Below are 26,513 nucleotides of genomic sequence, written 5' to 3'. Positions count from 1 at the left end.
AGCGCGCACGCGCAGTTTGACCTGACGCCATCGCGCCGAGCTCCTGGCGGCTGGAACCGGCCTGGGACCACGACGCAAGAGGTAGGTCTGGCCGGCCGCCGGGGGCCGCTACGATGTGCCCTTCCCGAGCGGGTCGTGGCGGTCCCGCGAGTGTGCGCCGCGCAGCTGCATTCGGAGGGGACCTGTGGGGGCAGCGAGCGACCCCGAGTGGGGGAGGGGAGGAGGGGATTCTGCGGTGTGGGGCCGGGAGGGGGAGGGGAGGAGGCTGGGAGGCCCTGGGGTGGGAGTGAGGGGGGTGCGTGGGGCGGGCAGGACGGGGCTGGGAGACCGCAGCTCGCGGGGGGCCTGGCTTACCGCTCTTGGGCGTGGGAACGCGGAGCGCTTGAGGCCCCCCTCTTGCGGCCTGGGGGAGGGAGGGGACTGGACGGCCGAGGGTGTCCCTGGGGGGAGGAGCGGCAGTCTGTGGCGTCCTGCGGGAGCGGGGAGGGAGCGGAGCTGCGCCGAGCGGGCGTTCCGCTGAGCCGGGGCGGTGCGGAGGCGCTCGGGGGTGGGGCCGAGGTGGGGCCTGGATGAGGGCTAGTCTCTGCCGCCCTCGGACCGCCTGCCTCTGCCCAGGCGCCCGGGGGCGCATCGTCTGTTGCGGTGCGAGCAACAGCTGCATTGGGCCGGGAAGCCCAAGAGAAGGGCGGGAGGGGGTCTCCCTTTCCTGCTGCTGGAGGGGCCGGCAAGGGGGAGTGGGGACGACTGAGGGTACTGTTCAGACCTTTTGTTAAAAAAAATGTTCAGAGGGAAAGGTCTTAGAATTGCACGTCTTTTGGTCAGATTCACCTCTTAATATTTTGTACATTTGTACATTTCCCCCTCCTCCTCCCCCTCCTCCCCCTCCTCCCCTCCTCCTCCCCTCCCCCCTCCTCCTCCTCCCCCTCCTCTCCCTCCCCTCCCCCTCCTCCCCTTCCCCCTCCTCCCCCTCCCCTCCTCCCCACCCTCCTCCCCCATCCTCCCCCTCCTCCTCCCTCTCCTCCCCCTCCTCCTCCCCCCTCCTCCCCTCCTCCTCCCCCTCCCCCCCCTCCTCCCCCTCCTCCCCCTCCTCCTCCCTCTCCTCCCCGCTCCTCCTCCCCCCTCCCCCTCCTCCCCCACTCCTTTCTCCCGTCTTTTGTGTATCTTCGTTGACCCCGGGGAGGCTAAGCTGGACAGCCCCACCATCCTCTCTCCGTACCAGGGTTTGGTCGGTCCCCCATTGCCCCCAGCACCCCAACAATGTGCCGTACCTTTTCTGGTCCAGGGCCGTGTATGTGTTGTTCGTTGGGTCTGTGAATTCTTGACTTTGGAGTTCTGTCCTTGAGGCTTTTGGGAAGCCCAGGCCAGTTGTGCAGGGCATTTTTTAAATTTGGGTCTGGCTGTCCTCGGGAGTGGATCCAGAGTTTGCCCTCTTGGCAGGGACCATAGAAGACGACTGAGCTGTTAAGGATGATCCCTTGATCCACATTTTTTCATTCTAAGGGCACTTTTCCCCCCTTTGTAATGAGTAAGTAATTACTGGTTGAGGCCCAGAGACCCTGTGAATGAGATGGGCATATGTGGAGAGGGGGAAGTGGGGCAGGGCAGGCCTGGAGGTAGAGCTGAGGAGTTAGGAGCCAAGCTTGAGCTCTGCTTAGCCCAGTGTGAGAGGGATTTGCCTGCAGGAGGCCCACAGGGTTTGGGGACCTCTCAGCTCACCGGCCCTCCCCCCCACCCCCTCATGGCTTCTTCTGCATCCCAGGAGTTGTCTGGCGGGGTACAGGGGGAGCCTGGGCTCCAGGAAATTTCCATCCCCATCTGAGGCAAATCCCCAGTGGCCCCAAGGTGTGTGTGTGATGGGGGTGGGGGTAGGTAGCTCCTGGTCACTGAGCCAAGAGGAACTTGGGGGAATGGCTTCACTCAAGGAAGCTGAGGACAGGAAAGAGCTCTGGTGGTCCTTGCAGCAGCATGACCAGTTTGTGAGGCCCCGATGAAGGGAGATGAGACCTGTGCACGTACATATTTGCGAGTTCAAGGTAACTTTATGGAGACAGGCTCCCCACAGAACGATCATGCCTGTGGTATGTTAAGAAAATGAAAATTACTTTGTGTGTGACCACACATCTGCCCATATGCCGCGTAGAGCTCCATGGGTCTTGTGCCTGTTGCGATAAATGCGGCTGTGTCGGCTGGGTGGAGCTGGCAGTACTTCTCTTGCCGGGTGAGGCTCTAGATTAGTTAACGGCAGCAACATGGTTAAAAAAGCTAGAGTCTGGCAAGCCAGCCAGCACCCTGTTTTGTAACGCGGACAGCCAGGCCCAGAGCATACAGGTCCTCTGGCTGCTTTAGCCACAAGGCAGTCGAGTAGTCACAACTGAGACTGTCCTGCATTTGCCACTCGTGGCCCAGCAGAGTAAATGCAAGAGTGCATGCATTTCTAATCCTGAGGTAGGGAAGGAAGCGCTTTATAAACAAGTTATGGAACTCAGAAATTTATTTAGAGGAAAAAAAAGCAAATTTGGCAATAAACATTAGAACCTTATAGCCAAAAGAGCGTAAACTGAAAAGAAAGCCACGGGCTGGGACACTGGCAAAAGACCAAGCCAGAGAGACCACTTTAATTACTTAATAGAAAGGGAGCTAGAAAAAAAATGCCATCGAAAAACAAGCAGCTCACTGACAGAGTGCAAGGAGCAGATTTTGTGGTCTGAGGGTCCCCGGTGCAGAGGTGTGAGGAAGGAGCCCCCTGGTGAGCACCACTATAGTGGGTGGCAGGGGCTGGGTTGCCTCCTATGGGCTGCTGTGGGTCACAGCACATGCCCAGTGGTCCAGGTACCCCACTTCTACTTTTACCTTCCAAATACATCCCCAGCCTGAAACCAGATACACGGATTTGAGGGTAATGGCCGACAAAAATTAGGAATAGCCAGCATGCCTCTCAGTAGAGAACTGGAACCATTTAAAAATAATTTGTGCATGGGTGCCTGGGTGACTCGGTTGAGCATCCAACTCTTGATTTTGGCTCAGGTTGTGATCTCAGGGTCCTAGGATGGAGCCCCGTGTGGGTCGGTGCTTGGGGGAGTGTGCTTGAGATTCTCTCTCCCTCTGCCCCTCCACCCTCTTGTGCTCTTTCTCTCTCTAAAGTAAGTTGACAAAAAAAGTTTATGTAGTCAACAAATACTGAGCCGGGCTCTGCCCAGAGACCTCCTGTGAGTAATCTCTGCTCTCCTGGGGTTTACATTCCAGCGGGGGAGGCAGGTGGAAGGGAGTGAGGAGACGTGGTTGGAGGGAAGGTCTTCAGAGCCCAGACCTGTGTGGGTCCAGAAGAGTGCTGTAGGGAGCAGGGTGGGGTGAGGTAGGGGTGTGCAAGGGAAATGGAGGGGGAAGATGGGGGCTAATGATGGCGTGGCATAGCTGTGTCTTCCTTGACTGAAACGGAACTCTGCGTGGCATGTCTTCCGACCCTAGTCTAGCCTCCGAGAGGGGGGCAGTGGGCCCTGGGGCCTCTGCCAACCTTTTTTTTTTTTTTGCTCTCTGTTTTTAACAATGATTAACATTTATTATTGAGATATACTTGACATACCAAAGGAGTTCCTCTGCTTAACACGTGCATCTCATTGATTTTTCACATATTTGCAGAGTTGTACAACCAACACCATAGTTGATTTTAGAACAGTTTATCATTCCAGGAAAAAATGCTGGGCCCATTAGCAGTCACTCTGACTCTGACCCCCTCTGCCCTTGGCAGCCCCTGAGCAGTATACTTTCCATCTCTGTGGATTTGCCTGTTCTGGACACTCCATATAAATGGAATCAGACACCCCCACAGCGCCGACATCCTTGGGCCCCATGCCCCGGTGAAACGTCAGAGCAGATCTTCACTTTCCCTAGAGGTGGTCACTGATGCCTGGTCCCGCATTGCGGTTTTCTCTGTACGAGTGGTATTGCTGAGAAAACACCCTCACCACAGCTGTGATCACACACATTTTCTGTAATTTCTCAGATGGTTTGGAAGAAAACGTTGGTTTCTGTGATTCAGACAAGGAGAGCATTCCCACTGGGTTTGGGTGCAGCTTTTGTCTGGGATGTCTCCCTCCCAGTGGGGTCTGTGGATCTTCTGGTTACACAGGGAGAAGCGCAGACCTAGCAGGTTCTGGGAGGAGCTGGAGTTCACTCAGGGCCCTGTGTGCTCACAGCCAGTGAAAGCATCGGGAGCCTGAAGCCAATAGCTGGAGGCCTGGCCAGCTGTGGCCTGCTGGGTTCTGTCGTTCACCTTGCTCAGTGTTCGCCAACAGTTACAAACGAGATTTCACCTAAACATCCCAAATCTCGCTTCTCTCAGGATCATCAGGATCAGCTGGGGGTGGGGAGAGGGCCGAGCAGGACGTGAACTCCCAGGACCTAAACACCACAGTCTCTTCTCCCCCCACCATTGTACTCTGCTCCTGGCCAAGTTCTTACACCTCCCACCTGGTTCCGTGGGTGGGTCAGGCCGGGTCTGCAGTCCTGTGCCATTTCCAGAAATAGATACTGGTTATTCACTGATCTACAGTCGACCCTTGAACAAGTTGAAGGTTAGGGCGTTGTCAAAAATCTGCATATAACTTTTGACTTCCCAAACACTTAACTACCAGTAGTCTTCTGTTGACTGGAAGCCTTACTGATAATCAGTTGGTTAACACATTTTGTATATAACACGTTTTAAATACTCTATTTTTACAATAAGAGAAAAAAATGTTACAGTTGTAAAGAAGGATGATTTACAGTATTGTACTGTATTTATAAAAAAAAAAAATCAACCTTAAGTGGACCATGTGGTTCAAACCAGTATTCGAGGGTCAACTGTGTTTCAGATTTTTAGTTGTCTTAATAGGAGGAACAGTCATGATACCTGGCCCTTCCATAGGTGAAAGGAAGTCTGGGATACACCCAAATTTGGCATGATATCACATGCTTTGAGTATACATTGTTGGAATGAGTTTTGTAATGTTTTATGATTTTTACATTTTTGAAAGTGAGATCTTGTAACTTTTCTTTTAGCTGTGACTGACTTTTTTTTAAATTCCTGGTAACACCAGTCTTACAAAATGAGTTTCCACCTCCCACTTTTTATGTTAACTTTTGTCTATATAAGTGTGAAACCCTGCTGTTACTTCACAAGCAGATTGCTTGGAAATAATTCTGCATGGACTCTGGGTGTAGTGGGTGGGACTGGTGAGCTCCGGGGACCCTGCTTGTTCTCCTCTGGTATGGACCCCCCTGGCTCTCTTCTCACTGTGGGGGCATCTCTGTCTGTCCTGTGCAGGTCTGGATTCTGGCGGAGGTCCCAGAGCATCCCGCTCTCTCCCTTGCAGCTGCAGTTACGTGAACTCACCCTCCACAACACGTGCCCTGTCCTTGGCTAGTCACATTTCCCAGTGCAGGTTTGGAAAGATGTTGCCTTTGGAGAAGGCATTTGCCACCCCCAGGAGCTCCCTGATTCCCCCAGAACTGCCTATGCTAGGATCAGCAGCTGAGGACCAAGAGGAGGACCCCAAGACTGTCGTCGGGAAGGACCTTGAGTTCTCCCGCCAGCACTTCCGGAACTTCATCTACCAGGAAGCCGCCGGGCCCCACCAGGCCCTGACCCAGCTGTATGAGCTGTGCCGCCAGTGGCTGCGGCCCGAGGCGCACTCCAAGGAGCAGATGCTGGAGCTGCTGGTGCTGGAGCAGTTCCTGAGTGTCCTGCCTGACAAAGTACGGCCCTGGGTGGTGGCACAGCATCCTGAGAGCTGCACGAAGGCAGCCTCTCTGGTGAAGGACCTTACCAAGGCCCTAGAAGAGCCAGGTGAGGCAGCCACCCCAGAGGAGAGCAGACCATAGAAGAAATGGGAACTGGGGTGGTGAGCCCCGGAAGGAGTAAAATTGACAGCATAGAGCCCAAACCAGTCAGTGGCTTACCTGAGAGTTGAGCTCCACCGTGTATAAGAGGCACAGAGGTGAGCAGCCCTGAGCTGGTGGGGGATACAGCCTCGCCACCCTGCCCAGTGGCTTCATCCTCAGAGTTGCCTCATGGGCCAGAAAATCTGCTTGGGTTCCTGCCCTCACGTCTGCCTTCCAGATACAAAAAAGCAGAAGGGAACCAGCCCCTTAAAAACTAAGTAAATGTTCTGGGCATTTGTTTCTACTCCCTCAGTACGGTAAGAAGAGGCGCAGTGGGGCTGGGTGGGCCGAGCCTCTGCCACATCTGAGGGCAGAACCTGAGGGACTGGTGGTGATGGGGGCCTGGAGCCTTGGGCTCAGGGTCAGAAGCCTATGTTCATGCCCACCCCCTGCAGGTTTACTGTGTGATTGTTAGCACATCTCTCACTTTTGGGCTCACTTTCCCCTTGAGTATAAGCCGGGATGCTTTTGAGTCTCCCATGGGGCTCTCCACAGCTTTGAGGAAAGGGGAGTGTTGGGAAGCTTGCTGAGCCTTTGTTGTCTGTTATTACCAGGTGGGCCCGTGAGGGCCAGTGAAGACCTGGAATCCAGCGAGACCCAGGCATCCCCCGACACCTGTGAGTGACCAGCTAGCCCTTGGGCGGGTATGGGCCAAGGTTTGGTTGGGGAGGGTGGGAGGGAGTCGCCATGCAGGTTATCATGGGAGCCAAGGGAGGCCAGGTAACCGAGGTCTCCGAAGTCTGTGCTGACTTCTTTCTGTACACTCTGGTGAATGTGACAAGTATTTATAATTAAATTTGTTTTCAAAGATTATTACAAGTCATATGTGCTTTACTATTAACAGGGAAAGCCATTGAGATAGAAAAAAGTACTCTGTCCACCCCACATGCCCTCTAAAACTAAACCAAGTGGTGCCCCCTGGCTTGTGTACCTTCATGTGTTTCTGCACATCTCTTCCGTGCACACACGGCTCACCCAGGAGCTTGCTCAGAGGGTTTTGCGGCCATTTTCCCTGGAGGTGATGTATTTGTGCCTGAGCTCATGCTGTTTGCGTGGAGCAACATCTCACCCAGCGAGGCCCCTCCAGGCGGTGGACAGATAGCCAGTGCCAAATCCTTCTGACCTTCATGGCATTTCACAGGATCTGCCCTTCCTTGTCCTGGAGTTGGGATTTACTGCCATTAAGGTTTCTGCCTCTTCGTACAGATGTGCTGTAAAATGTCCTCAGGCTTGTACCTGGTGTGGGAGGTTTTGTTTGTGTAGGTGGGTTCCTCGGGATCACAGGACAAAGGACATTTCTGCGTGGTTTTGTGGAAGTTCCGTAGCACATATGGTGCCTGTGTACAAGGGTGTCCATGTCCCCACATCCGTGCCAGCGCTGTATGTCGTTGCTATTTAAGATTTCCACCAAGCTAATGGGTATGAAAGTGTTCTCTGCTTCGTGGCTTTAGTTCGAAAATCTGGGGCCACTGCTGTAGAAGGCCCCAAAGCTTCTTTTTGCTTTCTTCTTGGTTTGCTCTGCTCTGTCAGTTGAGGACAGTTGTGGGGGTCTCTTGGGACGTGCTGTGACATGGGCCTCCCTTTCTCGCAGTCTGAGAACTCTTCACTCTCTTTCTGGGGCCTATGCAGGGAGGCGGTGGGGTCTCCCTCACTGGTTTGGGCTGCCCAGCTGTGTAAAACCAGTCTCCTCAGCTTTGTCTCCCCTTCTCCCACAGCCTGTCCCACTCTAGACCCTGTGCTTCTGGAGCAGGGGAGCATCGGCGACGAGAAGGCTGAAGAGGCCAAGCCCGCAAAGGTTGAGCCGAAGGTGCGTGGGTTCTGCTTGTCCATAGGGCCTGTTCCCAAGGAGGAGGATCTGTCACCCTAGCTTGTGAGGTTCTCTCCCTCCCTGCATCGTTAACATGCGCCAGCTGCCCCAGGAGGAGCCGGGGTGGGCTGAGGTTCCAGGGCCGGACACCTAGCCTGCTGAATCCCCGGGACACCAAGAGAGGAGCCCGGCCGAGAGCGGGTGGGGGTGAGGCGAGGAAAGTTCTCTCTGGGATCAGAGCGAGGGGCCCGAGTGCTGCCGCCGCCCCCTTGGGAGCCCTGGACAGGCGCCCCCTTTTGGTCGGCTACCCACCAGCTCGGCGTGTGGCAGCTCCCTGGCCCGCGTCCCTCTGGCTGTGACCAGGACACTGTTCCTCTCTCCCGGGGCGCACCATCGCTGCTAGCCACAGCTCCTCTGCCCAGGACACACATCCTGCAGACCTTATGGACCCCGTGGCCTTTGTCACGGTGGCTGCTTTTCCTGAGAGCAGTGAGCGTGGCTGTCCTGGTGCCCTGGGTGCTGGCCTGGGGCCTGTGTGGTGTGCAGGGATGGAGGAGATAGACTTTGGGGCCTTCTGCAGCAGTGGTTCTCCGCCAGGGTGGTTTTGCCCCTCTGGGGGACGTTGGGTGATGCCTGGAGACGGCTTTGGTTGTCAGTACTTCTGTTGGGGAGGAGGTGCTGCTGACATCCAGAGGGAAGAGGTCAGGTAACACCCTGCAGTGCCCGGGACAGGCCCCGCCAAAACAAAGTCCATAGTTCTTGGGCGCCTGGGGGGCTCAGTCGGTTGGGTGTCTGCCTTTGGCTCGGGTCATGATCCTGGGGTCCTGGGATCGAGTCCTGCATTCGGGCTCCCTGCTCGACAGGGAGCCTGCATCTCCCGCTCCTGCTCCCCATGCTTATGTGCATGCTGGTGCGCGCTCTCGCTCTCTCTCTCTCATCAAATAAATAAATAAAATCTTAGGAATAAAAAAAAGAAAGTCCATAGTTCTGAGGCCAAGAGACCCTGCCTTTGCATTAACCCGGGATCCAGGACCTGCATGGTGGTCGGGGGGATTCCCCCAGGATAGTGCCACCCCCATTGTGCTCACTGGGATTGTGGGACCAAGGGTCCAGCCTTCCTCTGCACGGGAAGCCTCAGCCACGGTGGTGGTGCCGTTTCAGAAGTTGACATTTCCGGAGGTGCCTCTGTACCTGGGCGAGTGGGGCCACCTGGACCCGGCGGAGGAGAACCTGAAGGCCTTCCGGAAACTGCTCTTGTGGGGTGAGACCTGTCCCCACGGCCTCATGCTGTACCCTCCAGCCTCTTCCAAAAGCGGTGGCATAGGGGTTTCCGACTCCCGCATGGGGCTTTGGTTAAGGCCCCACAGTGTTTTAAATGTATTTGACTGTGAACGAGTTTGCCAGGGTCCCCACTTTGGCCCTGCCCTTCTCGATCTACACATTTGAGGCCTGCCAGAGCCTTTCGAGTTTGCAGCCCCTGCTCTAGGACCTGAAGCTTCTGAATGTGGAAAGGCCTCTGGCCCCAGTGTGTTTGTTGACTTTCCCATCCTCCTTGGTGCAGTTATGGAGCCTCTTGGCCTTCATGGGTGCTCCCTCTTGTGAGGACATCTTTGCCCACAATACAGGCCCTACCCAACACAGACTTCTGAGCTGTTTATGCTTGTAGTTTTATGGGCTTTTTCTGACTGCTCTCCCTTGAATTTCCCCACTTCTGTTGGCCTTTCCAGCTCTTCCTCTGTGGACCCTCTTCTTCACCCCTTTCCCAGTGTTCTGGGAGCCCCCAGCTCTCCAGGGCTCCAAGCAGTGCAGCTTTGGCGGGTGTCCCAGGGCAGAGGAAAGGATCAGGGCTGCAGTACCCACCCTGGCCAGCCTGTGGGACTTGAGGTGCATCGGTTGTTTCTAGTCTGGTTTCAGTGTCTCTTTGTTTTCGTTTTTTTGATCCCACTCAGGGTTTCAGCTTGCCCAGCCTGAGGATGCCTGCAGGCTGGAGACAGAGGAACTTCGGTTGGTTGAAACAGAACCACCAGAAGGCAGCTTCTCAGGTGAGAGCTGTGGTCAGGCCAGGGTGGAGGGTGTGTTTTTCTTTCAGAGGCTGATGGAAACTCCTCACAGCTCTGCTTGTCTTGGCAAAGACCTCAGCTTTGACCTCACTGTTCTCCCACCCTGTGTCCCCTACTTTTGCCACCCCACCCCAAATGTCAGAGCAGGAGGTAGGGAAGTCACTTGAATAACAGCAGTGTTGATTGTTACGATCCTGTGGATGGACTGAGATTGGCTGGGCCCCTGTTCTCCCTTTGGTGGCTGCTGGGCTGTGTACCATCCAGAGGCTTGACTAGGCTGGGATGTCCTGGGGGGTTTGACTCAACCAGTGGCAGTTAGTGCTGGCTCTTGATGGGGAGCTCAGCTGCAGCCATCAGCCTGGGCTCTCCACGTTGCCTCTCCAAGTGGCTAGCTTGAGCTTCTTCAAGTGTGGCAGCGAGGTTCATAGAGGGAGCATTCCAGGAGGGTAAGCACCATCATGTGGGTGCTTTGCGGGCCTTTGCTTGCGTCATGCATGCTTCATGTCCCATAGACCACAGTAGGTTACATCATCAAGCTAGTGTGCATGGTACACGGGTTGTATGTGTGAGAGTGTGTGTGTGTTTGGGGGGGGTTTCCCAAGGGCCTGAATCCCAGGAGGCATGCTTCATTGGGGGGGCCTCCATTGTAACACGTTAGTTTACCGCACAAGGTCTCATTTGGCTCTTCCTGGTGAGGATGTGGGCTCCTCCCAGCTCATGGCTCCCTTGCCAGTGGCTACTCACACACCGTTCAGGACGGCTGCTGCAGCTCACGTCGACAGCTGCAGGAAAGAGGAGACCCCCCCTTCCCCACACCTGATACTTGTACATACATCCCATTGGCCAGAACTCGGTCACATGGCCACTTCAGGGGCAAGACATGCTGGGAGTGACTGTCTTCAGGCAGGCAGTGGTGAGCTCAGGGACTGCAAAGAAGGGAAAACAGATGGGGGACACATGGCAGTCTTCTGAGTGATCTTGTTTGAATCCGTTGCCCCTGGGTTTGTGGAGGGAATTGGCCGATTGTGTGCATGCCAAGCACTCCTCATGTCCTCACCCGCTTCCCCCTTGCTCTGGCTTTCCATCCTGCCCTGTCTCACAGTGGCTGGCCTGTGCCTTTTGTTAGTTTTCCTGCCCACGTGGCAGGTTCCTTCTTAGTGCTGGGAGTTGGGGCTGCTCACGTCATGACCTTGTTCCAGGCGGCAGGAGGTGGCAGGAAGGTAAAGAGAACATGTGTGAGACGCTGATGGAGAGGATCACGAGGGAAATTCTCGTTTGCCCCCTAACGGGTGCTGCCCCAGAAGAGGAAGAGCAGCTGCAGAAGGCTCTGGAGCCTCAGGAGGGGGAACCAAGCCCTGTCACCATAGCCCACAGGCGGTCAGTCATCCGGGAGCCAGCCCAGGACAGGGGCACAGCTGGGGGGAGCCTTACTGTGCCTATAAGGCCAGCCACCCCACACCAAGGCCTTGGAAGAAAGAGACCCCGCCCAAAGGATGTGGGTGGGCAGGGCCCCGAGTGTGTCTCCAGTGTGAGCAACCACCCATTGTGCCACGTGAGGGAGCCTGATGCAGCTGGCCACAGCGCAGGGTCCCTGGCCAGGCAGGACCTGGATGGCTCTGCGGGAGGCTGCCCTGCTGCCGATGAGCCTGGGCTGTCCCGAGGGAAGCCCTACGCGTGTAGCGAGTGTGGGGAAACCTTTGCGTGGATCTCACATTTCATTGATCATCTCAGAAGCCACAGTGGCAGGAAGGTGTATGCGTGCCAGGGCTGCTGGAAGACCTTCCACTTCAGCCTAGCCCTGGCCGAGCACCAGAAGACCCACGAGAAGGAGAAAATCTACGCGTTGGGCAGGGCCCTGGGACCCCACCCTGCTGTGTGTGGAACCCACGCCAGTGAGAGGCTCAGTGGGCGCACGGGGTGCGTGGCGGGTGACGTTTTCCCTGTGCACTCTGAGGCGCAGAGATGAGCCACTTGCTCGAAGTGTCCCTAGAGGACAACTTCGCCTGCCCAGGATTCCAGACAAATGTGTCTGGCTCCTTTGAAACCCTTGTGTGGCTTCTTGCATTGTCTATGTGGACGTGAGTCTTGTCTGTTTTCTAAATGAGCTCGTGTGGCTAAAGCACTTAGAACCCAGGAAGGGCCCTCGAGAAGCCCTTGTCTCCTTGTAAACACACCCATGCAGATGCCCACACGCAAGCACGAGCTGTCAGGTGTGAAAGAAGATTTCCTCCTCTTCTGTAGCCATTTTAGCACCACCCGCGCATTGGAACGTTGTCATTGTGCAGAGTGTAGAGTTGCCTTAAAGTGTGTGATCGGCTAGCTCTTGCTGAAGTCAGCCTTGTCCCTGTTCCTCCTGTTCAAGCTCCCCAGGGCTTCTGCTCAGGCCGTTGGGTCCTTTCGTAAACACCTGATGTCAGGTTCACTTCTGAATCCTCACTAGCAAACTGTTTTCTAGTTCACGCACGTTGTCCACGTGTGTGGAGTGGCTTAACAAAGATCACAGAAATGCTTGGAGCCTAGTAACACGGTGTTTTCAAACTGTGCATCTCAGCCCATTAGTGAATTGTGAAATCAAATTAGTGGGTGGCCACCAGCATTACAACACAATGAAATTAGAATTAAATAGGTAAAAATTCATCATGTAGTAAAGGCAGATGATGTTTTGTGAAACTTTTCAGCCATATATCTATCTATGAGACCTGGTTGCAGTATAAGATGTATTTCTTACTCAGAGTGTGGAGGGTCATGATCATAGCAGGTTGAAAACACCAGTAGAGGTTGATGAGATGTGTCTGCCTGGGCAGGCGGAACTCCTTGGGCTACATAGGTGATCTTTTTATTTTTGCATTTAATCTCAGATTACAGCATTGTTTCTGTTGCCTGAGCATAAACTTCTAACTGCTTCTTGTAGATAAACTGGTGCCTCTTTCCGTCATGGTGTTTGAGCAGGCAGTCTGTTGTAACGATGCCTAAATCACATATGCTTAACACAATAAAGGATTTATTTCTCGCACTCACATGACAGTCTTGTGTTTGTTGCCGTTGCTTGTGTGTGGATGGGAGGGGCGCTCTGCTCCATGTAGTGATTTGGGGATCCAGGCTCTGTCCCTGTCGTGGCTGTGTTCTCCACTGGACTCCAGGAGCGCATGGGGAAAGCCACACTTGCTCAGCTGGGAGACGACACCTATCACTTCCACTCAAGTATCCTTGGAGAGCCATGATCTCGTGGCCCCAGTCACGTGTGAGGGTCTGGGACTGTCTTTACCCCCAACACCCCCATCTTAAGCTGGGTGTGGCTCTGGTAATTTTTTTTTTTTAAACCTGTATTTGCCCTCTGAACTTTTTTTTTCCCAGCCTAACCCATGAGCTTGCCTCTCCTGCCACAGAGGGAACACCTGAGGTGCTCCACTTTCAGCTTCAGGGCCACTGATGGGTCCTAAGTTATCAGAAAGCCTGGCTCTCCATCTGCCCGTTTCCCATCTGAGGTCTCTTTTAGTGCACAGCTAGATTGTGGTGCCTTTTTTATTTATATCTTTAAATTTTTATTTAGAAATAATTTCAAACTTAACAGAAAAATCAACCCCAACTATATGAACATTTTCCCCTGCTTGCCTATGATTCATGCCCCCCACACACACCTGGGAGTGCCTGAGGTCCACGTTACTACTGTTGGTGATGATTCCTTTGCTCAAAGTACTGTTCAATTTCTCCACCTTATGGTTACTTTTCCCTTAGCTAATAAGCAGTCTGTGGGGAGACACTTTAAGATGATGCAAATACACTGCTTCTCACCAAAACGCCCCTCCGTTTATCCTCCATTGATGGCTCTTGCCATGATGGTTGCAGAGTTGTGGTTACCTGATACCAGCTCTCCTTCCAGGCTCACCACCCAGCCCTGGGCATTCTGCTGCAAGCCAGCACCTCCTTTCTCTCCATTTTTGTGTTCTTAAAATCAGAACAGACTTACGGATTCCTGTGTTTTCAGTGGTTTTTCAAGTTTTATAACTTAGCACCACCCTTATTTTGGCACTCAAGTTGTCCCAGATGTGGTCAACGAGCATCCCTCCGAAAAGGCTCCTGCATCCCTGTGACATGCATCCACTTTTTGAACAATCCTTTTCTTTTTAGTATAATCTATTCCAAGCCCAAATTGTTTCTACCCTGAAATCAGCTATTTTCCAGTTCCAAAGAACTTGTTCCTTTTAGTGGGGATGCTGTGAGACCAAATCTGAGTGCCAGGTCTATTCATTGCTACTGGAGAGCTGGGAAATGCGTATATATGCACACAGCTACACAAAAAGGCCTATGTGTGCTCATATGCATGCATACACACATGCGTATACAGCAATACTTCCATTTGCATTCTACTACTTCCGTATTTTTTCTGTCAGTAGTGAGAACTCTAAAATCAGCATATTTACTAGTATGCTAAATTCTAAAATACCTCTCAGAATCATTTCAGAATTGGCTTTTCTCAAACCACTACAAAAACCAAACCCATTGAAAAGATGTCAGGATTTGTTTGCTCTTCCCCTGCCACGACCATCCTGACCAAGGCATGGTAGAACACACGAATGATTTGTTCTAGAGAGAAAATTTAGCCAGGTATTCCCACTTGTTAATCTCAGAGGACGCTGGGTTAGTTTAGGCATTAGAGGCACTGGGTTTGTGCGGAGGGTCTCCCATCCAAAGGGGTAGGGATGTTGCTCATTGAGAAAGATGTAGCAGGGGCACCTGGGTGGCTCAGTTGTTCAGCGTCTGCCTTCGGCTTGGGTCATGACCCTGGGGTCCTGGGATCGAGCCCCGCATTGGGCTCCCTGCTCCGCGGAAAGCCTGCTTCTCCCTCTCCCACTCCCTGCTTGTGTTCCCTCTCTCGCTGTCTCTCTCTCTGTCAAATAAATAAAATCTTAAAAAAAAAAAAAAAGATGCAGCAGATGGAAAGCACAAGAAGGTGGCCCTGGTCTCTCCAATGGAGTTGGGAGGGCTGGAAAGTGTACAGATCATGGAGCTCTGAGCCACGACTCAAAAAGGACATGGTATCTGGAGGGCAAGCGAGAGCCCCAGATGCACTGGCACAAAGAACGGAATGGAGTTCCTGGCTAGTTTCCACAGGGTGTCCGAGGATGACTTCAGAGTGGGCAGGGAAGGGCAAATCCCACAAATGGAAAACTGGCAAGATGGGAATAAATTTCAGTGTGAAGAAGATGCTTAAATACCCTCTGTTATAGACTGAATTGCCACCCCCCAAATTTATACACTGAAGCCCTGACCCCTTCATGTGACTATATTTGGAGATAGGGCCTACAGGGAAGTGATAGGGGTGGGGCCCTAATCCCAAAGCATTGATAGCCTTATAAGAGGCAGAGCAGAGATTGCTCTTTGTGTGCATGGAAGAAAGGCCATGCAAAGACACAGTGAGAAGGTGGCTATCCACAAACTGGGAAGAGTGGTCTCATTAGAAACCAACCCTGACAGCACCTTGGTCTTGGACTTCCAGCGAAGAACAACTCCAGAACTGTTAGAAAATTATTTACTGTGGTTTAAGCCCCCACCCTGTGGTACTCGGTTGTGGGAGCCTGAGCCGACTAATCAGGCCTTCCATTGTGATCTGGGTTGAGAGCTTTGTAAATCATTGTCAACCAGTGTGACTGCTTTGGAAAGCAAACAGCCCAATCACACTAGGAACCACTATGACATTTGTATACCTTGAGTCTTAAGTTTTAGCCATGATGAGTTTTCTTAAAAAATTAAAGCCAAGAGAAAAGCTACATAAAATGAGATGCTGAAATCCTTTCTGGCCCTAGGTGGGATATTAAAAGTATCAAGGAAACCGCACGGAGGCCTGGTGGCAGTTGGACTTCTTACGTGGTGTCTCAGGGTTCCAAACACAAGCATCCCAGTGAGCAAGGCGGAAACTGCATGGCCTCTTCTGAATCTCTATTTCACACCCTTCATTTTTCCTTGTTGGTCTTCAACTTTTGTGTCAATTGAGACATACCAGCAACTCTCCAAGTAAGTGAGGCCCTCTGGTAAGGAATGTGCTTGCCCCTGCCATTTTTCTGACACTGTGGGTTTAACTTCAACTTCTCTCCACTGGTGCGGCCCTGCTAGGGAGGGAATGCTCGTCTCCGAGGGTGGGGAGATGTGATACTGTGGGCACCTCCTCATGGTCCCCAACTCCGGGCTGTATTCCTGTGTGTGTCATTGTGGGGGCAGGACAACAGGAGCTTGTGTGACTCGATTTCTCAGTGATCTGGCATTTTCAAAGGACTGCAAGAGTGTGGTTGGGTTCCATTTTTACTCAGCTGAACTCGAATAGAGGAGCCCTAACATGTTTTCCAAATGCAGTGTTCTCCGATGAGAAGTATCATCCTAGAGAGTCTGAACTGTGCACAACTGGCATGACCTGTTTTCTACACTAGATTCAGGGGTAGGAGCCTGTCATGCCATTTACCTAAAAAAGCTCATCTTCTCAGTACATCTGGTTCCCTTGAGGACAAGACGCAACACAAGGATAGAAGCCCAAGGAAAAGGCTGACCAGAAGACCGAGGCTTTTGAGCCACCCAGTCCAGTCCAGTCCAGCCACTGGCTGGCTCCCTCTGGCAAATGAACACCGGAAAGGAGGCTACAGCAAACTGAGGTGTGCCGCAAACAACATATACGCTGGATTTCAAAGATGTACTATACAGAAAGGAAGCAAAATACCGTATCAGTGGCTTTTTAGAGTGACACGTTGAAATGGTAACATTTGGGATATATAGGGACAGATATTAATTTCACCTGTTTCTTCTTGCTTCTTAAATGGAACTATGACAATAGCTAAATTTACCAATGTGGCTTGCATTGTTTCTACCGGAGATGGCTGTTTTCTTAAGTGGCTTATAAATGAGTATGAGATTAATTCCAAAAAAGGGAGAGGAGGCATTGCACAAGCATATACTGGGGACGGTTGGAAGACTATCTGTAATGTCCTTCCCCCAAGGGAGAAATTTCAAGTTAACTGGAAACATATCCCAGCATTATGACTGGAAAACCAAGCCTGATATAACCCTGATGGTTGGTGACCAAATCCAGCCAATGTAATTTAAATATGGGTTCTAATGAGGATGGCAAGTCACCATTCAAGGGTCGTGGTTGTCAGAGTGACTGCTGTTAGTGGATTCAGGATTTAATGTAATACTATGGACCTTCAAGATAAATTATACAAAAACAAAAGCTTGTCTAAAAACCAGGAAGAAGAATCAATGAAAACAATCAAGAGAGGATTACCTTGTACATTTCTCAAAAGAGATAAACCTTGCAAAACATAAGGTTCCAGTGTGGAGGTGCTGTTGTTCATAAGATGGTGGCTTAACAAAGGATATCTTCCTTTTTGTGAAACAGCAACATCTGTGTTTCTAATGCCTGTGAGTCCTGTAGAAAAATTTATAGTCACCTTGCACCATTCATAAGCACCCCTCCCAAGAATGTCATGTGCAATAATGATAAATTCTGAGTGTATCTGGTTCTTGTATATAAAAAGCATCTGCTTTGAAAATCTCTAGTTTGGAATATCGTGAATCCTTGGACAGAAGCCATCTCCAGATCCGCTTTTTTTTTTTTTTCATTTCTCTTTCTTCTAGGTTCTATGATGTAGCATTAGTGGGCACTCATGACTGAAGGTCCTCAACACTGATTAACTCCACATTTCCCTACTACTGTCTGGATGATCTGATATCCAGGGATGGATGACCCAGAGTTCCACGTTCCCATAGTCATTTCCAGCACTTCTCTCTGAGGGTGTGTGGGGCATGTACTGTGTGCAAAGGCTTGCATATGCATAAACTTGTATTGTTTCCACTGAGAATGACTGGGTCAGGTCTAGTAAGGGAGGAGCTAGACTTAAGGCCTTCCCATGTCCCGGCGAGCGTGATGTGGGCCTACCCAGTATGAGTTCTCTGGTGCTTGGTAAGGGACGAGCTGTGTGTGAAGGCCTTCCCACAGTCCCTGCACTCGTAGGGCTTCTCTCCCGTGTGGATCCTCCGGTGCTGAGTGAGGTGCGTGCTCTGCCGGAAGGATTTCCCGCAATCCTGACACTCGTACGGCTTCTCCCCCGTGTGTGTCCGCTCGTGCTGGCTGAGCGATGAGCTGTGGCTGAAGGATTTCCCACACTCGTTGCACCCGTAGGGCTTTTCCTTGGTGTGAATCCTCTGGTGTTCTACGAGAAGGGAGCTCTGGCTGAAGGCTCTGCCACAGGCGTTGCACTCATAGGGCTTTTCTCCCGTGTGGGTCCTCTGGTGTTGAATGAGGGGGGCGAGCTGGCTGAAGGCTCTGCCACACGCGTTGCACTCGTACGGCTTCTCCCCCGTGTGGATTCGCTGGTGTTTGGTGAGGGACGAGCTGTGGCTGAAGGCCTTGCCGCAGTCGCCACACTCGTACGGCTTCTCCCCCGTGTGGGTCCTCCGGTGCTGAGTGAGGTGCGTGCTCTGCCGGAAGGCCTTCCCGCACTGCCTGCACTCGTATGGCTTCTCCCCCGTGTGGGTCCGCTCGTGCTGGCTGAGCGACGAGCTGTGGCTGAAGGTCTTCCCGCACTCGCGGCACCCGTACGGCTTCTCCCCGGTGTGGGTCCTCCGGTGCTCAGTCAGGAGCGTGCTCTGGCTGAAGGCCTTCCCGCACTCGCGGCACTCGTACGGCTTCTCCCCCGTGTGGGTCCGCTGGTGCTGAGTCAGCGGTGTGATCTGCGCGAAGGCCTTGCCGCACTCGCGGCACCCGTAGGGCTTCTCCCCCGTGTGGATCCGCAGGTGCTTGGTCAAGGAGGAGCTGTGGCTGAAGGCCTTGCCGCACTCGCGGCAGCCGTACGGCTTCTCCCCCGTGTGGATCCGCAGGTGCTGGCTGAGGTGGATGCTCTGCCGGAAGGCCTTGCCGCACTCGCCGCACTCGTACGGCTTCTCCCCGGTGTGAGTCCGCTCGTGCTGGCTGAAGGAGGACCTGAAGCTGAAGGCCTTGCCGCACTCGCCGCACTCGTACGGCTTCTCCCCGGTGTGAGTCCTCTGGTGCTGGATCAGTGGGGCGATCTGGTTGAAGGTTTTCCCACACTGAGTGCACTCGTAAGGTTTCTCACCGGTGTGGATTCTCTGGTGTTTGGTAAGTGCTGAGCTGTTTCGGAAGCCTTTTCCGCATTCGTGACACTCATAAGGTCTCTCTCCTGTGTGCGTTCGGTGGTGCTCAATAAGTGCCGAGCTGTGACTAAAGGCCTTTCCACATGCCTGACATTTGTAGGGCTTCTCCTTTGCATCTGCTTTCTGTTGAGCACTGAACTCTGGGTCTGGCTTGCCCCTCTTCCCGCGTGTCCCCAGCATGTGGAGGCCTTGTCTTTCAGGCGTCAGTGGCTGAGGTGGGAGACTGGGGTTCAGAATCAAGTTTTCCCCGAACCCATTCCCCTGCTGCTGCTGCTGCTGCTGCTGCTGCATGGGTGTCTTCACAGGCGTGAAGGCTACTCGCACCACATGGCTGTCTCGGCTCTCATGACTCTGTCCCCAGTGGCCCTCGGCATCGTCACCCTCAGGGTACCACAGACTATCCCACAGGAACCTTTCCACTAGGACACTGCTAGCTATTTTCTCAGTGATGTCTTGCTTTGGAGCTGACAGTCTGGTTTTGGGTTGAGTTTCCAAATCTAAAAGGAACAAAAATGGAGATGTTCCTTAATTTCAGTTTGGGGGGAAGAGTTTGTGGTGGGTGGGTGGCTAAAGACTAAAACTGATGGTTTTGAAAGGCTGAAGGCACAGGTGGCTTTGACCACTTAAAAATACAGCTTTGCAAATCAGGGAAGGAACAGGAGCAGGAGAGAAAGCACAGAGGTAGTCGGGGTGGGGGGCCTGGCATGGAGACACGAAGGGAGCTTGCAAGGGGAGCACACGGAATGAGGACAAGGGGAGATGTGGGGCAGACAGCGAGCATCTAGGGAAGCTGCCGACAGATGCCCCAGGCCCTGGCAAAAGCAGCCTCCAAGTGCCAGGTGATGATGGAGGAGAGCCGCCTCCTGGTGAAGGACCAGCCAGCCAGCCCTCCCACTGCTCAGGTCCAGTTTCTTCTTGGTGGTCTCTTGCTGCTGTTCCACGTCAGCCAGGTGCGAAGAAACCGCCAGCTCCCCCAGCCCGGAGACAGCTGAGATGTGTGTCGCCAGAAGCAGGGATAAATGACCTGAGGCGAACAAGAGGACTTGGGTCTGGTCTGCCGGGTCTGCCTCACCCACTGGGAGCTCCCTGAGGGCAGGGCTTCTGTCCACTGTGGTCACCGCTGCACCCCCGCCCACAGCAGAGGCCGGCAGACACGCTGAACGAACAAACAAACGCATCCCTTCCTCCTCCTTCCTGGCAGGACTGCCTTTTGGCCCTGGTACCCAGTCTGCCCTGCACAGCCATGGCCTCAGGGCATGCCGTCCCCACCCCAACACCAGACTGGCCTAAAGGTGTGAGGTGGGCACCCTGCCCGTTTACGTTATGCTCTAATGAAGTGTTCAGAAAAAAAAAAAAAAAAGGTCACACCAGGTGTGGCTGGCAAAACAGTGGCTCCCAAACATGTCCACGTTCTAATTCCCAGAACCAGTGAGGAAGGAAGGTTGCTAGTCCTCTGACATTAGCTAATCCTCTGCAGTTACCCTGGATTACCCGGGTGGGCCCAAGGCAATCACAAGAGTTCTCATCTGTGAAAGAGAGACATGTAGGAGGGCTGGGGCCAGAGTGACGGGAGACCTCAGGGCCACGCTCACTCGGAAGACGGACAAGGCTGTGAGTCGAGGAATGCGAGCACCGCTGGAAGCTGGAGAGTGAAAGGAAATGGGTTCTTGCCACGCCCTGCAGAAGGAACACTGCCTGCCGCCTCCTGCACCGCAGTGCAGTGACACCCCTTTTGGACTTCTGGCCTCTAGAACAGGAAGATAATTCGTGTTGCTTTAAGCCACCACGTTTGTGGTACTTTGTTAGAACAGTCATAAGAAGCTAGTGTCCTAGGTAAGGGCTGGTTACTCCTGGAGCTGGAGAGACTCAGTCGTGACCCCTCGCACACACTGGCCATTTCTCCTGGGCCCTGGTGATGGGCTGCTGCTTAAACTGGGTCAGGGCCTGACACCAGTGCCAGGAAGCCCCACCTCCTGCAGAGCTGGTACTGGTCTCAGGAGCTGGATGAGATGTACGAAGAACACAGCCCCCACGGGCACGTGGAAAAGCCCAGACTGGATCCACCGACCCACAGATACATGAGTTGTAAAAGGTTCTGTGGTTTAAACCACTGAGGCTGGAGTGTTTGTTACATAGGAAGAGCAGGCTGCTGCCCAACCCCAGTGCCTTTGCACTTGCTGTTCCTTCTGCCTGGAATTCTGTTCTGCCAGCTTGTTTCATGGTGGCACTGTTCTCATAACTCGTGGCTCACACGTCACCTCCCTGGAGAGGCTTGCCTCATCTCTGCTCAGGCCCTCCGCACAACCTGGCCTCTGCCTTGTGACCCGTGTTTGCTTCCTCAGCACGCATCATCCACCGTGAGCGTCTTGTGCAGCTATCATTCGACCTCTTTACCGCGTGCCCCTTCCCTCACCAAGAATGCGAATTCACTGAAGGTCTCCCTCACAGCAGAACAGGTGCTTGGTGCACGTTTACTGAAAGACTGAGTAGTCAATCTGCTCAGAAGAACGCCAGAGGAGATATGGAGACAGAATGCCCCCGGGGGGGGGGGAATGGGCTCCTCCCAGCCCTGCAGGGCTCTCCCCTCACCTGAGCATGTACCCCGGGGCACCCCCTCATCCCCCGCTCACAGCTCCTCCTCCTGCTCCAGCAGGCAGATGACATCCAGCTTGGGGAGCCAGCATCCTGCTCAAGGGGAGACCCACAGGTGCGCCTTTGTGTTCCAGGACCCTTCTCACCCCTCTGTCCGCTCCACTTTCCTTCCGGGACCCACCTGGCTGCAGTCCCCAGAGGCCACAGTTGTGGAAGAGGCCCTGGTGTCAGGCCCTGGAGGGACCCCAACCCTGGCTCTGGGGGGATGTGTGACCCAGCCCTGGCCAATCCAAGCTCTGCTGCCTCCCCCGCCCGCTAGCAACAATGACCAGCATGGAGGGGACCGGGCTGCCACACAAGATAACCCACAGGCCTTCCATGGGGGCCCAGGACACAGACCCTGTCTTTTTGGCTGGTCTCAGACACAGAAGAGGCACCGTGGCAGCTCTCCTCACCTCCAGGGGGCCCGTCTGTGAACGGAGGCAGAAAGAGGTGGCACTGTCAACACTCGGCCCTGGACCCAGAGGGAGGGGGTATGAAGAGAGGGGACTCCTGAAAGGCCACAGGAAAACTCAGGCCTGCCCTGGGATTCTGCAGCCACAGTACCCACTGTGGCCCTCTCGCCCCGTGATTTTCTGCTTCTGGCCTTTTCAGGTGGGATCTGTAACTTGCAACCAAACATCAGGAATCTAAGGCCCCAAACTCATCCCAGGTATTTGCTTTTAAGGCCTAGACCTGCCCCTACTTTTAACCCAGGAGAATTAGGATCTGTGCTGGGGGCAGACCATCGGGGGCTCAGGTGTGGCCTTACCCACAGAGACCAGGAGCCTGAAGGTCTCCAGCATCACATCGCGGTACAGGGTCCTCTGGGCAGGCTCTAGCTGCCCCCACTCCTCCTGGGTGAAGTCCACAACCACGTCCTCAAAGGTCACTTGCTCCTGAAACAAATGTCACATACAAACAGATGGCCTCACCTAGGCCAAGCCTGGCGATGGCTGCTAGTGGGAGCAGCTACTGGACAGCGACAGCCAAGCTGAGCAGGGGAGGGGTTTTCTCAGGTCTGAGGATTTGGGCCCGGTTTTCCTGGGGGGCCTGGGGGCTCTGCTGGAGGAAAGGGGGTCTTAGGATATGAGAGGACACCCCCCAGTCGTGCAAGCACCCCTGAGATGCCATCATGGCAGTGACCAAGGGGGGGGGACAGAAAACCTCCCACGCATCAGCTAGAATGTTCCCTGGTGTCCATACCTGCAGTCACCAAGCCGCAGACTCATGTACATCTGCGCTGTGCGTGACGATTCCTGAATACAACGTGGGGTGAAAGAGCCAGTGGAGTGGTGGGAACAAGCAGGTGAACCCAATGGGGGGGTCTCCAGTAACGGGACCTCTGGGAACCGTTTCCTAGTCTTTGATTTTGGACAGTTACATATTGGGGTAAAAACATGACCCCCAAGGAGAAAGGCTAACGGTGGCTCCTGGGTGATCCTGTCACTCCCACACCTGTGTTTTCTGAAATCCCACACAAGGCCCATTTCTTCCGTGCCTGGGTGGGGAATTTATGATTTTCTTAAAGGCACATGAGGGGCAGGGGCGGACATCCTCCACAAAGGCAGTTTCATCTCACCAAATGAAGTGCTGTAGATGGCAGGGGGAAGGGGTGTATGTGGGGAGCAGAGGCAAAGTCTCGGCCCTCACCCTGACGTTGGGTGTCAAAGACATAGGGTGCCTAAATACTGGGTCCTGGCCCAACGGGCAGCATCTGCCTCCGCTAACACTTCTCCCACCAGAGAAGGGGAGATGTGGGGCAGCAGAGGGTATGAACCAGGCACCTGGGGCGTGGCACTATCAAGACTCGGCCCTGGACCCAGATGATTGGGCTTCAAACTCCAGCCCCAGGTCCATCTTGTAAAGTGCTCTGCGCTTCCCTGCCCTCATCTGTGAGTCTGTGAGAACTCCCCGAGAAGGCTGTTGGGGAGGAGTAAGGGAATTCACGTGATGTGTGTGCCCAGGGCCTGGCACAGAGCGTGCGCTTTACCTCTGTGAGCCACCACTCAGGTAGGTGTGCTGGGGGGCTTGGGGAGGGTTTGTTTTCTTTCACCAATTTCCCCATTTCTGCTATATTTTCCAGACTCAGTAGGTCTTAGTGGTTATCTGCAGAGTCCTAGTGAGCGCAGGTCACGGTTCTGGGCACCACAGATGCCAGGGAAACAAGAGACACACGCCTGGCCACGTGGTGCTCGTGTGCTAGTTGCAGGGTCTGGGCGCTGACAAAAAATGAAATCCCAGGAGGGGTCAGCGCTCCAGAGAAAATGGGTGGGGCGCTGCTGGAACAGCCACGCAGAGGTCTGGCAGAAGAGCCGCGAAGGCAGTGGGATGTTTGCTGAGCGCTGGGGGTGCTGGTGGGCACACGTGGTCTGACCTGGGCCCAGGCGTCCTGAGGCTCAGGCCCGGCTCAGCCACTCTCAGCTGTGTGGCCTCAGGGCTGTGACGTGCCTCTGGGTCTTAGTTTCCTCCTTCCAACCTCATGGGGCTGATGTGGGGCAGGATAAGGTGAAGTGTGTTCAGCACTGACCTCAGGCTTTGGCACATTTCCACCCATTCACTGAGTGCCTACTGTGTTCTGGGCCTTTGCACGTCGCAGAGATGATCAGAACTGCTTCCCAAGGCCCCAGGCCCCCGGCAGTTGGCCTAGGAGACCTCGTTCTCAGTCTTCCTGTTACATGTGTGTGCTTGCCCCTTACGGAAAGTGCCCCGTTGGTTCCACCTCCAGGCCTTTGCTCATGGTATTCCCCCGGCCTGGAACGTTATTCCTGTGGGCCTTGATCTCACTGCCTACCCCCCTGCAGGTCTCTGTTTGGGGGCCGCTTCCTCAGGGAGGCCTTCTGGGCTCTATTGGCTAATGCCTAGTGCCCAAGCCCACCCTCTTCTGGGCCTCATTTCCCTGCACAACACTTGGCACATTGACATTCCTCGTAGGGACTGTAAGCCGCAGAGGGATGGTGATTTTTTGCTCGTCTGTTCCTGTACCTGCAGTTCCTACAGCAGTGCCTGGAAGGGCACCTGGTCAGTGGCAGGTGCTAAGTCCCTGTCGCCTAAGGGACTGGATGGAGAGAGTGAGCTGGGAGTACACACCAGAACCCTGTGTTGAGAAAGTGCCAGACACATCAGTGGAATGGTTGAGTGCTGTCTGCCAGGGTAGAACAAGGCAGGTGAAGGAATCAGGAAGATCCTCTCAAAGATGGTGAGGTGGGAGATCTGGAGGAAGATGGAGCTGGCCAAAGCACATTCCTGGCAGGAGGCAGAGTAAGGGTGAAGGCCCCGAGAGCAGAATGAGTCTGGTGGGGACCTGAGGAAGCCTGGGAGGCCTGATGGGAGGGTGGTGGTGTACTCACCGGCGCCCCGGCAGCGAGGAGCCCAGCAGTCATTCCCTCCTCCTCTGGCCTCTTACAGGAACAGCCAGCTCCTCTGTAGGCAGTTCTGGGGGTAAGGGGATGCGAGAGACTGGGCGAGTGCTTGTGGTGACCAGAAACCCCACACCCTGGAATCCGTGTGCAAGTAGGAGGGGCTGTAGCTGCTAGAGCCTGGAGCCCTGCACCCGGGCCAAACCCAACAGCACTGAAACCTCAGCTTGGCATTTTCCAAGCACCTGCTGTGTGCCCAGTACTACTCCAGGCATTGTTGACAGATTACCTTGAATTTCCCTACCCCATTTCACAAATAGGAAAACTGAGGGCCACGGGCGGGCAAGGGGCACACCCCCAGTTGTCTAGGTGGGTGATGACTATTTCTGTTACTATGACAGAAAGCTAGACGGTTATGGAGACGTTAGGCACTGCCTCAGTTTCCCCCTCCTATAGAATGAGAGTGGTGACCCAGCACAAAGATTATAGGAATTAGGGTGTGGCAAGGGCTGAATATGGAGCCTGGCACACAGCGGTACACACGTGAAGGCAGTCGGCGCTGGAAGAAAGCCTCTTGCTTCAGCGAGCATCTACTCGGCATCCACAACATGCAGGGCCCTCATCCCCGGCTGAGTGCCCCGGATGAAACTCAGGCCCAAGGTGGTCAGCGTTCCCCTCGTCTCTCTGCACCTCCCCCTGATGATGCTTCCTAGGCACCCAAGTCTGTCCCGTCCCACTTGCGTCCTGTTTGCACAGCAGTTTCCAGGATGGGAGTTACCTTGTTGGGTGATGTTGGGTGTTCCCTGACTCTCCTGGGGGCTCTGGGGTCCGAGACAATATTCGGGGCTCTTGGGTTTAGGACAGGGCCCGGCCCCCCGGACATATAAATACGTGCTTGCTGAATTAATGAAGGAGCCTGGACGGAACTCAATGACTAACATCACGAGTCTGGTTCCTGGGTCCTAGGCGGCGAGGAGTAAAGTGTTGCGCTTTGGTCTCCCTCACGATCACCCTGAGAAGCCGCTCAGTAAGATGAAGCTCCAGGGATGACTTCGCAGTGGGGCCTCGGCCCTCCCCACCCTCCAAATCCCGGACGTCCCACCAAAGCAGGGGAAGGATGCAGGTCAGGCTGGCTCCAGTCTCTGAAGGGTCGGACCGGCTGGCATCTCTGGGGCCCCGAAGCCGGAGGCTCCCACCCCGTTTGCCAACGCCGGGGCCCCACCCCGGCCCCAACTCCTCCTCTCGAACCCGGAGACACCCCCACCCCCAACCCGGGCCCCGCCCACCAGGCCCCGCCCCCACCGCCCCCACCGCCCCCGAAACAACCAGCCCCGGGCCCAAAGCAGCCAAGGGGACTCTACAGACGCACGCGGGAAGACCCCGGATGCCCGCCCGTCTCGGCCTCCCCCGTTCCGACCACCCGAGTCTCACTCACCAGCCGGACGGCAGGACAAAGGCCGCGGCCGCCACCAGCCGGGTCTGGGCCTGCGCAGGACGGCGCCCAACTACATCTCCCAGAGGGCGGCGCGCGCACTTCCGGTTGTTTCCGCGCTCGCCTCGCCCCCGCCCGGGGCAGTG

At 54.4% G+C, this 26,513-nt stretch overlaps 2 protein-coding genes across 3 annotated transcripts; one reads left to right on the top strand and one right to left on the bottom strand.

The window, feature by feature from the left end:
- Positions 1-17,288, top strand: ZSCAN18 (zinc finger and SCAN domain containing 18). Of its 2 annotated transcripts, XM_088027009.1 has the most exons (8): positions 1-81; positions 5,303-5,824; positions 6,474-6,536; positions 7,635-7,726; positions 8,888-8,987; positions 9,676-9,768; positions 15,591-15,798; positions 16,263-17,288. In XM_088027009.1, exons 2-8 carry the CDS (start codon positions 5,431-5,433, stop codon positions 16,522-16,524), a joined length of 1,212 nt encoding a protein of 403 aa, XP_087883135.1. In that variant the 5' UTR covers positions 1-81; positions 5,303-5,430; the 3' UTR covers positions 16,525-17,288. The 2 variants fall into 2 exon arrangements, with proteins under 2 accessions (XP_087883135.1, XP_027949148.1); XM_028093347.2 differs by lacking the exons at positions 15,591-15,798; positions 16,263-17,288 and adding an exon at positions 10,986-12,805.
- ZNF135 (zinc finger protein 135) lies at positions 16,935-26,513 on the bottom strand. Its single transcript, XM_028093313.2, has 4 exons — positions 26,371-26,513; positions 24,927-25,011; positions 22,349-22,475; positions 16,935-19,442 (listed from the first exon to the last, which is right to left on the bottom strand). Exons 2-4 carry the CDS (start codon positions 24,957-24,959, stop codon positions 17,707-17,709), a joined length of 1,896 nt encoding a protein of 631 aa, XP_027949114.1. The 5' UTR covers positions 24,960-25,011; positions 26,371-26,513; the 3' UTR covers positions 16,935-17,706.

The sequence above is a fragment of the Eumetopias jubatus genome, unplaced genomic scaffold, assembly GCF_037043125.1.
Source record: "Eumetopias jubatus isolate StellerSeaLion01/CBP00866 unplaced genomic scaffold, mEumJub1_p1.0 scaffold_10, whole genome shotgun sequence".
Lineage (NCBI taxonomy): Eukaryota > Metazoa > Chordata > Mammalia > Carnivora > Otariidae > Eumetopias > Eumetopias jubatus.
This window is presented reverse-complemented; position numbering and strand designations above follow the sequence as displayed.